Raw genomic sequence first — 11,052 nt, forward strand, 5'->3', positions numbered from 1 at the left:
CCCTTGGCTAATCGCGACAGAGCAGGAACTGGAAAGCTACTTTTTGCCTACAAATCTGGGCGAGAATTATGTGTTGTTGTAAATAGTTCTGATTGTGAATTTGAAGGCTAGTTATGTGTAATTCGAAGTATTGTAAAGAGTAATTTCCAATTACCTTGGTTGCTGCTTTCAAGGTCATCCGTACTTCTTTTTTGGCTAGTGTTAGTTTTAGTGGCATTGTACAAGAATTTGTAAGCCGTTGAGTAAATAATTTATTGTTAAATAATTTCTATTAAAAGACATACTACTAAGGAAATGTAGGAGCTACGGCATAAAAACTATACCATTTTATACCCTGTACAGGGTTAAGTTTGCCACGAAATTTGTACCACCCAGAAGGAAACTACGATATATAAAAGGCTTATCAACAAAAACGACGTGAAATAAAACAATAAATTTTTTTGGTAGATAATCGGACAAATGGTCACCGCAGCTTCGTTTGCATATCTCCACCGGTTTACATGAATTTTCGGTGACCCCGTGCAGCACTTGGGCTATAGTGCGCCGAATCTTATCTTCGAGCGTTGCTGGTTGATTTGCGTGAACCTTTGATTTAATATACCCAAAGAGAAATAGTCTAAAGAAGTTAAATGACTGGACTTCCCCGAACAAACGAACGAAATCAAAGTTTGAATCGAAAAATTTTTCATTTGACGGGTTATCATCAGGAAGTTTAGGATTATTGTTTAAGGCAATTCTGCAATCTCTGTAGAAATTGTTTAGATTGAGTTACTAGAGCTTATAGCTGCCATAAAAACTGACCGATGAAAATCAAGTTCATTATAGAAATTTTTTTTAATTCTGTGGGGTATTATATAATGTTTCAATGATTTCCCTCAAATGCAAAATATACATATATAAGGGGTGTTCCAAGTAGAGATATTTCTTTCAATAGCCTAATCAGCCTACTGAGCGTACTATTCGCAACACCATCACCCGTCTTGAGACCCATCATTCATTATTGAATAAGATTCGACCGATCTGGGCGACATTTAGTTTCAACAAGACGGCACCAGTTCTCACTCATCGCATCACTCAATGGATTTATTAAGGGAACACTTAGGTGAGCAGATAATCTCACGTTATGGGTCGGTAGATTAGCCATTAAGGGGGTATTCTCATGTAATCACTTCGAAAAATCGATTTTATTTTTTTTTAACAGTAAAACCTATTGAAAACATGCTGTAAAAAATTCAGACCGAAATTCATAGTATTCGATTAGTTACAGCTCATAGTCGGCGCCATGACAAGTCTACATTTTTCTCGAATCATCATTTTCTCAAACTGTCATGGTACTAAACAAAGTATTCAACCGATTGCTTTAAAATTTACATATTATAGTTATCGTCCCTACCAGAATTGTTTATTTTCGAAAACATTTTCATATATTTTTTAAACGATTTTTAACGAAAAAACAAGATTTTCGTGACTTTTTTTTGAAGTTCGAAATTTTTTTTTATGAAATTGATTATATTTGGTAGGGACGATAGCCGCAGAACTACAAAATAATAATCCATTCGATTTTTTTATTGCAGACAACATGAACAGGCGCTATCACCATGACCAGTGAACTACTTTTTTTTGTTGGGGACTACTTTGATTTAAAAAAAAAAATATATTAAAAATGTAAAAAATGAAAAAATTTTTTTTTGTACATTTCAAAATACAAAAAAAAATATGTATAATATATTAAAAACTTAAAATGATTGAATTTTGTTGTCGCATAAAAAAAATTTCCTAAGAAGTAGTAAAATGTATGCGTTCACATGAGAGTGCCGCCTTAAGATCGTGTGATATCACACCGGAGACTGTTTTCTGCAGGGATATGTAAAGTCCAAAGTCTACGCGGACAATTTTGCTTCGCTTCAGGCCTTGGAACAAAACATAACGTGTGCCATTCCCCAGTTACCAGTCGAAATGCTCGAACGAGTCATCGAAAATTAGACTCAACGGATGGACCAGCTGAGACGTAGCCGCGGCCAACATTTGAAAGATATAGTCTTCAAAAAAAAGCCAAGTAATGTTCTTTTGAATGATAATAAACATTCCGCATTAAATTTGAAGTTTCTGGGGATTTTTTATACCCTGAACAGGGTATATTAAGTTTGCCACGAAGTTTGTAACACCCAGAAGGAAGCGTTGGAGACCCTATAAAATATATATATAAATGATCAGTATGTTGAGCTGAGTCGATTTAGCCGTGTCCGTCTGTCTGTCTGTCTGTCTGTCCGTCTGTCTGTTTATATACGAACTAGTCCCTCAGTTTTAAAGATATCGTTGTGAAATTTTGCAAACGTTATTTTTTCTTCAAGAAGCTGCTCATTTTTCGGAACTGCCGATATCGGACCACTATAACATATAGTTGCCATACAAACCGAACGATCGGAATCAAGTTCTTGTATGGAAAACTTTCGCATTTGACGTGGTATCATCACGAAATTTGACATGGATTACTGCTTAAGGTTGTTCAGATCGGATTACTATAGCATATAGTTTCCATACAATTTGAACACATAGTTACTAAAAGAAATGCACATGTGAAGGGCATATTAGCTACGGCGCTGCCGAAGTTAACGTTTTTTTCTTGTTTTTTAAGTAGGAAAGCTCGAAATGGACTACCCTTTATTTAAAAACTACACGGGCGGAAGAGTGTCTGTCCTTTGATGAAATCACGCCACAAATAATAAATATCTAACATTGTTATAGAGTACGGACTTTATGTAGAACACTGTCAAAGTTTCATGACATTCCAACCAACGGTTCGAAAGTTATAGGTTAACATCATTACTGCTCAAAAAAACGCAAGGTCATTTCATGTCTGAATTTTCACAATTAAAAAACTGATAAGCCAATTAATTGAAAGAATTGTGTTATGAACTATGCTCCAATCCACCAAATTCGCCAGATTTGTCCAACGTCTCTTCCCAAAGTTCCAAAACTGGTCGGTTGAAGAAATATTTCACTCAAATAAGTTGGTAAATATGACAGCAAATATCTACCGTGAAGAAACTCCAAGTTTAACACTATTAAAACGGTATCGTAATATTGAAAGATCGTTACAATGACACCACAAATTCTTCTATTAGTTGCTATGAACAAGGATAGGTGGAATTTCTGTGTTATTGATAATCACATTTCCAGTATTTTCTCTATTTAAAAATGTAGCAAATATACTACTTTAAAATCGATCAACTTTAATACCAGATAAGTAATTTAAATATTCATACATTTTACGAGTACATTTAAGTACACTTAGTCCATAAATTTGGGCATGACTGAACGTATTCAAATTTCAGCGTTTATATCTGCTCATAAATCAAATATTTAAGTTGCGCATTTCGAACGAAGAGAAAAAAATTTATATCTTTATTATAGTTTGTATTGATGTCAACAAACTTTTGGTTGGCACCATTGAGGGAACATTGAATTCCGTGTACAAATTATGGTAAACATGACGCTGATATCTTATCTAACACGGTAAGCGTAAAATATGCATGTTTAAGCACTCAAACTGATTTAATCAACGCAAAATCAAAAAAATATAAATGCAGGAACCTTATCAGCAATATAGAAAGGTGTTTGGATACGTCAAGCCCATATAGATAGTCTGCTCCCTAAATATTTCGTTTCTTATGATCGTCAATTAAAGTGTTTGGGCTTTAATCAATTTTATACCCAACGTCAAAATGTCATTGAGGAATGCAGGGATTCAAGCAAGAGCTTGTTATTTTCCTATAGAGATGTTTTAAAAGTAAGTCTGACAAATGTTTTCTATAGTATTAGAGTAATAAGTATGTATATTAGAAAAGCAGAAAAAAGATAGTAACAGTTTTGTTTTTTATATGCTTTTTGATCTTTTGATCCAAAAACAAACATGGGGCACGTGCATTTTGATTTTATTATGCCCTGTGCAGAGTATATTAAGCATGCCCCGAATTTTGTAACACCCAGAAGAATACGCCCGAGACCCTATAAATATATGAATAAAAGATCAGCGTTACGAGCTGAGACATTTAGCCATATCCATCTGTATGTACGTGAACTAGTTCCTAAGTTTTTGAGATATCGATCTGAAATTTTGTACACATCCTTTTCACCCCAATCCGAACCGTCGATATTGAACCGCTATAGCATATAGCTGCCATACGAACTGAACGATCAAAATTAAAATTATTTGAAGAGGTACATCCGAGGTTAGCTTTTTTCCCTGTTTTACTATTGGGCATAATCATATTTGCCATAAATAAATTCAGGTGCGTCTGTTGAACTCTCCCATAGTTTGATTATTCTTTATTTATTCTTATATGAAATGGAAGGAGCTGCGAAGCTGACTGCGCCCTTGTGTTTGTACTTATCTACATAAAGTTGTAGGCATTCCTTTTGGTTTTATCTTTATTTGTTACTTTTTGTTTTTTGTAAGAGTAAAAGGAATTGATTAAAAAATCATGATTTTTATAACTGTGGAAAGTTTTACTATGCAGTAATTTTTATAACATGTTCTAAAGACTGAAACGATTTAAAATTTTAAATATTTATGAAAAGGGTTGCCCTCGTGATTGGAATGAAATAACATACTCATAGTGCGGAAACTGTAATTATTAATAAAAAAAACTTAAAAATTTTTGATAAAAAAAAAATTAAAAATTTTGAAAACAAGTTAAAAAGTTTTGAAAAAAAAATTTAAAAATTTTGAAAAAAAATCAAAAAAAAATAAAAATGTTTGAAAAAATATTAAAAACTTTTTAAATAAATTAAAAAATTTTGAATAAAAAAATCGTATGCATATAAAGAAATTCTACTTTTGTCGAGCTTAGCCATACAAATGTTATAAGATAACATTTCAACAATGACTACTGTATATAAGCTTCCCATGCTCAGGGACACTTTTAATAAATTTACCAAAAACCCGCTTATCTTCATTATGAAGTCTTTTTTCACAATTACAAAGCTGCGGAATTCTTTTAAATATTGTCTTACAATTTTCATTTCAAACAGAGTAATAAACGATTTTAGATTTTGAAAATAATATTTATTGCAATCATATTACAATGGAGCGTAAATCTCTATTTCAATTCTTATGTATGTATTGACAAGAGTTGCTTATCTCATACGATTAAACATTTTTCATATAATGTAGAGTAATGACAGAAAAACGCTTAGACTAAAAATTTTGTGTTATATATTTAAAAAATTGCACACAGTGCGCTGATTAAAACTTTATTGTGTGTATTGGCATTGCTGCCTAACTTCAGGCGTAAGGTTTGCGTTCACTCTTCTTCACAGCGCAGAAAGTTCGCTTAGCAAAGGCACAAACCGGACTTACGGTACATTTTGAAGACAACACTACTATCACACTGTACTTCAAACTGCACCAGGCAGATGAAGTACAGTAGTAATTCGATATACATATATACTTTGAAAATAGTTGAGCGAATAGGAAGTTTGGTATCAAAATGATTTATTCAAAGCACACTTCCCAATTTAGTGTCATTAAGATATCTTATTCAGTATCCGAAAAAGCGAGTTTAAAGCGAGTTTTTAGCGAACGTGCTAATACAATGCTTTACGTTAATTTTTTTTAGTCAAACTGCGCACGAAGACTAAGTGCTCATTTCAATACCATATATTCTTTTATTAAAAATAGACTACTGAGGAAGTTTTAGTTGAACAATATTCGAGTTATAACGGGTTTTTCATTATGTATGGAACTCGAGTTGGCCGCCACGGGCATGCTTGCAGAAGTTCAGACACTGAACCAAATTTTCAAAGGTTTTCAAGCATAAATCGGCCAATACTGCTTCTTGGCATAGACTAAAGATTTGATGTAGATCAACAGGAAATAGTCTAATAGCGTCAAATCGCACGACCGAGGCAGCCAATAGACTGGGCCATTTCGTGAGATAACACGTTCACCAAATTGGTTTTCATTAGCTGTATGGCTTCTGGAGCCGTCCTGTTAGAATCACATATTGTCCAAGTCCATATCATCCATTTCGGGCCAAAAATATTCTTTTATTCCTAATTCACAGTAACGTGCCGGTCTTGATCATCACGGAATGTGATTTGCTGCCTGACCAATAACGCATATTGTGCTGATTGACAAAGCCATTCAGACAGAAATGAGCCTCATCGCTGCCCGGACTGGACTGCTGTTGAGTTTACAGCCTTTGGCCGGATAAATACCCAGGCTCTTTCCGGTTACGTGAACCCGACTGTGGTGAGAATGTGCACATTAAACCAATTAGAATGTACTAGTGTGCTACCGGAGGAATTATTTGAGCTAAGGCTTAAATTTAAAAAGTTCTTATGATTTCAAATTTGTTTTACAAGATCAATTTATTTGGTTATAAAGCCTTTTTATATGCTTTAGAGTCGTTAAAATTATGCATAAATTTATAAAAATGTTTAAACATTAAAAAAGTATATAAACACTTAACACATTTTTAGTCTTTTTCTTCAAAAAGCATAACATCCTTCTCTTCTTTGGTGCCTTCTTCAGTGTTCTGTTTCTCTTCATCAAAGATTTTAAGATTCTTTACTAAGAACCAGACCCCGCCATCAAAAACAGTGCCAACAAAAATGAATGCACCTGCCGTTAGATTGAGAATGTATCTGAAATGATAGAGTTGGATATATAAATTAATTTGAAAATTATTAAAATACCAAGTAATTAAGTTCATTTCTCGGGAAAAGAAATATTAACCCACCTCATAGCGAGTGGATCATATAGCCAGCAATTGCCTTTGTTGCTGCACGTCTTGCCCCACACCAAGCACATACTATCCAACAGCCAGCCGAAGAATATCGGAGCGGGTATAAAGGACAGCATGCAGGCCAACATCATGCCAAAACCCATGGCAGCGGCTTTATCCTGTTCCGACACACAACGCACCGTGACCAAGAAGTTCGAGGCGCGTCCAGTGGCACCTATGAACTTTAATAGACACATGACTGACAAAAACAGCACGAATTGCTTAAAACAGTTAACGGGACAAGCGCCTGGAGTGGCGTAACCACCGAATGAGGACTGTTGTTCATGAGAAGAGAAGTTTATTTAAGATTATTAGATCACAAATGTGAAAGAAAGACATAAATACTAACACCAGTTCTTCACGTACTTTTGTTATTGCGGTAGCAGGGGATCCATCATTTGTTATCATCTCTGTTGCTGTTAAAGCTTTGATTGTTGTTGCTTCGATCATTGTATTACTGGAGCTTGTGAACAATTCGCTCTCTGTCAAATTCAGAGATTCTAAAAATGAGCGCTTAACATGGTTTGTCGTCGTCGCAGCTCTAGAGATACAGCCGCAATCAGTAAAAGTCTGAAACAAATTTTATATTTGTATAGCTGCTAGAAACAAAATTAAAAGTGCATGTTTTGTAATAAAAAATAATTCAAATACTCACCTTGGCACCGCTATCATCAGTTATTGAACGCCTGCAACCGGCATGGCATGGTGATATATAGGTCATATTATTCTGACCGCAAACCGGTGAAAAGGGCACATAATCGCAGTAACATGCGGAATTACAGGTGGATTCGCTGTTAGGACCACTGAAATTGAATACAGCAGAGCTACGTAAATATAACAATTAAAATTGTAAGCATTTTCCAAACTTACCTCGCTGGTATATTGACAACCATGGACTGTTCATTCCCCGGGCAACCAATATAAGCATAAGCAATACAACCGGCAACGGAAAGCAAACCAACGAGTACATTCCAGGCGGCCATATAACGAGCGCTGGGTTTAAACCTCGATATGACGAAACCGGAAATGAGTACGCCAAGAGCGGAGAAAGCCAAAGCCACGGTGCCGGTGACCATGCTAGTAATATAGAGTAAATAATCATACAAAATAATTGTGAAACATAAATGTGTGTTTCGTTTACCTCGACGTCGCAGCCGATTGTCGATATTGCACCTCAATATATTTCGGCGTAAAAATCCAATAAGGCGTGTAACCGAAATAATAGAAGATCGACGAAATATTATTACATATCAGCGTCTTATTCATGGCGAGGCGTTTGAATGTGACCACCATATCACGTAAAGAAGCCTTGGCTACAACGGGTTCTTCACCTGCATCGGCTTTCGATGCATTTGCCTCTCTCCGTTTGCGTTCCTTTACAAGACGGCGAGCTTTTGCACGTGGCAGTTCTTGTGGTAACATGCTGAATATTAAACCGGATATAAAGAGTGCAGAACCCAGCAGCAGCCAACCCATCCACCAGGCGCCTAACCAACGCGGATCTTTATTATTAATTAATGGTTTCAATTGCGGTGCGATATAGACACGGAGGCAGAATGAGGCCAAAGAGTAGCCTATGGCGGGGCCCAGCATGTGGAAGAAGTACGACAAGCCTATATAGTGAGAAGAATATAGAAGTATAAACTTTATAACATGTTTATGTGATACAAAAAATGTTGCTTTTAAATTGCTATAATATTTTTTCGGCTCCAAAATGGACGATGGAGTTGGTGCGAAAATATACGTTCCACAGTTAGGCATAGGACAGCCTTTTAGGTTGCCGGACCACGTGCTTTACTTCAAGCTGAAGTCTTTGCGAAAAATCGAGGAGCTGGTCTCTAATGCAGCCAAGCAGCAATCAAGGCAGTATTAACTTCCAGGTCACAAAGGCATCGAGGGCAATGAAATAGTGGACGAGATTTCCAAGAATGGTGTAAGGCTAACATCCGAAAACGTGATCAACATTGGGAAACCCATGAATTGTCTATACGACGACCTTGACAAAAGAATGGTGAAGAAAATCAAAACTCGATGGAGCGGGCTACCAGGGTGCGAAACTGCAAAGGTCATAAGCAAAACGGTAGATCGGAAGTACACAGAATTACTATTGGTTTGTTAAAATCCAAAACGACGACTACTCCTCTCGGACTTCGCAAGTAAACTCCATTTGGAGTAAAGAACAGAACTAGTCTATGCGTGGTTTATTGGCCTACCAGATTAACCTAACTTAACCTCTGCTATATTTTGGCCCAGGTTTTACTATCATTATCTTGACATAATTTATATATTTTATGAAAAGTCTTTTAATACAAATTCCGCAACCCGGATCTTAAAAAGTGATCGTGAAAACTTTTAATTATTACTTTACTAACACTATCACAGTATACCAAAAAACATCACTTTGGTCCGAACACGGACATCCCAAGGCCGGTCCGATGCTGTGCACCGATTTTTTACATAATTTGTGCTCCAATAATTCATCACAATAATCCCCGGTCCCCGATTTTCTCTCTATGGGTGCTCTTAACACTATGACACAAAATGATGCAACTGCATGTTTTCGTCAACTACGCGAATAAGACACCTAACTACTCCGATTTTTTACTTGACTCACTTTTTAAGTTCACAATAAATAAACTATTGTTGTCGTTACCTCTCAGAAGAAGGCTATCATAATAACAATATCATAGATTTTGCTCTTATCTCGCTTCATGACACCTCTAAACCCTTAACAAATAATGCATTTTATGCGAATTTCATTTGCACTATAACAACAACTTGACGTACTTACTTAATAGCGCCGGCGTTTTCGACTTCTTCGTATTGTCATCCATGTAGGATATGCCGAGCGTATAGTAAAGTCCACCACCAATGCCAGATACGACTTGCGCTAGAAAAAGTACCGCCTGTGGTGCGAAATTACCCTCTTCGAGTGCACAAGCGGTCTCATTGCTGCGATCGCGACATAACTCCTTGGCGCGTTGCTTTTCCAACACATCCTGAGTGGTATTTTCATTAACAACGCCACCAAATTCGGCTGTAAGTGCGAGGGCGTCTTTGCCGGGGCCATATAGAAAATGCGGCGAGGCATTTAGCACGCAGAATCCGACAAATGTCATAATGCCTGCGCGGATAGTTGAATGCCAAATAAATTAGAATATTTTATCGCCCATTGTTTTTCACTCACCAAATCCGATCCAACGCGGTCGATGCCCTTTGCTGGCGTAGTAACTTAGCATAGCCGATACAGACATTTGAGTGAGGTTATTTCCAATCGAAATTATGCCCGTATTCTTTGAAGGTATCTTGAAGCGTTTTTCAAGTGTGGTCAACGTGCCATTGAAGTAGGCATAAGTCATGGAGAGCACGCAGCCCACTAATCCATAGAGTATTACATATGTTGTTTGATTGGCGAATCTGTTACAAAACCACAACAAAAAATAATAAAAAACAGTACAGTACAGATCGACGTTTTGCTCACCTCTGGAAGAAAGTGCTTTTGAAAAACCAAAAACCACATCTCACATCATCAGTTAGCGGCATATCCCGTTCAACGGCATCGATCTCTCTTTTATTGCTATCACTCGTCTCTTCAGCAGTTTTAGGTTGTTCCTGTGTACACTCTTCCGTTGGAGCTTCCAATCTCGATTCAGTTAGCAAGTTGAGTTCAACAGCACTATCTTTTCGCGTATCGGTTTTCAATTTTTCATCCATAAGTTGCACCATTTTTGCATTATCGGTTGAAGTGTTAGACGCGTGTCGATACACCGGCTGGAACTAACTGAGGCTGTGAATTGGCAGACTACTGTTTTCATATAAAACTTAAATGTCATTTATCAGATTTGATGATATCTCAATTTGTATTATCTTAAATATTGCATTATCTGAATTATTAATTGCGTTGTGCAGTTTCCTGGAGAACGCTTTAAAGTACACAAGGTGCTGTTTTTAATTGTAATAGTTATTAATATGTATGTGTGGATTTAGTTCATATAATAAAATTTTAGACGGCTTGCTAACATTCTGATCTTTATATTAATAGTATGATAGTTTCTGATCATTTTAGGCAACAGAGGCGCATTTAGCTGTCCAAGTGGAATCGTAATTCTGACCCAGTTGTTTCTTTTGTGTGAGATGTGGTGATAGTCGAGTAATATAATTGTTTTTTCGCTCTAACTTGGTACTACTTCGTCAGAGCCCAATTGTGTGGTATATTTAAGTCTTAAGTACGATAGATTGATCCTAGTTGGTTTATGGAAGT

The 11,052-nt window shown here is 36.4% G+C and overlaps 1 protein-coding gene across 2 annotated transcripts; it reads right to left on the reverse strand.

The window, feature by feature from the left end:
* Nucleotides 1-6,390: 6,390 nt before the first annotated feature.
* Nucleotides 6,391-10,547, reverse strand: LOC120772849 (solute carrier organic anion transporter family member 74D-like). 2 transcript variants are annotated; one of them, XM_040101662.1, is made up of 9 exons: nt 10,273-10,547; nt 9,979-10,208; nt 9,583-9,915; nt 7,933-8,404; nt 7,662-7,868; nt 7,447-7,594; nt 7,158-7,361; nt 6,747-7,066; nt 6,391-6,651 (listed from the first exon to the last, which is right to left on the reverse strand). In XM_040101662.1, the coding sequence occupies exons 1-9, from the start codon at nt 10,515-10,517 to the stop codon at nt 6,483-6,485; spliced, it is 2,328 nt and encodes a 775-aa protein (XP_039957596.1). In that variant the 5' UTR covers nt 10,518-10,547; the 3' UTR covers nt 6,391-6,482. The 2 variants fall into 2 exon arrangements, with proteins under 2 accessions (XP_039957596.1, XP_039957597.1); XM_040101663.1 differs by lacking the exon at nt 6,391-6,651 and having other exon boundaries at nt 6,877-7,066; nt 7,141-7,361.
* Between the last annotated feature and the right edge of the window lie 505 nt (nt 10,548-11,052).

Source organism: Bactrocera tryoni, chromosome 3, assembly GCF_016617805.1.
Source record: "Bactrocera tryoni isolate S06 chromosome 3, CSIRO_BtryS06_freeze2, whole genome shotgun sequence".
Lineage (NCBI taxonomy): Eukaryota > Metazoa > Arthropoda > Insecta > Diptera > Tephritidae > Bactrocera > Bactrocera tryoni.

What these genes read in the sequence shown, in the direction of transcription:
- LOC120772849 (XM_040101662.1), bottom strand. Translation starts at nt 10,517, where the DNA reads ATGGTGCAACTTATGGATGAAAAATTGAAAACCGATACGCGAAAAGAT. An exon ending in GTTGTCAATATACCAGCGAG is followed by an intron (nt 7,595 to 7,661) that starts GTAAGTTTGGAA and finishes ATTCAATTTCAG; the next exon opens with TGGTCCTAACAGCGAATCCA. An exon ending in CTGCTACCGCAATAACAAAA is followed by an intron (nt 7,067 to 7,157) that starts GTACGTGAAGAA and finishes CATGAACAACAG; the next exon opens with TCCTCATTCGGTGGTTACGC.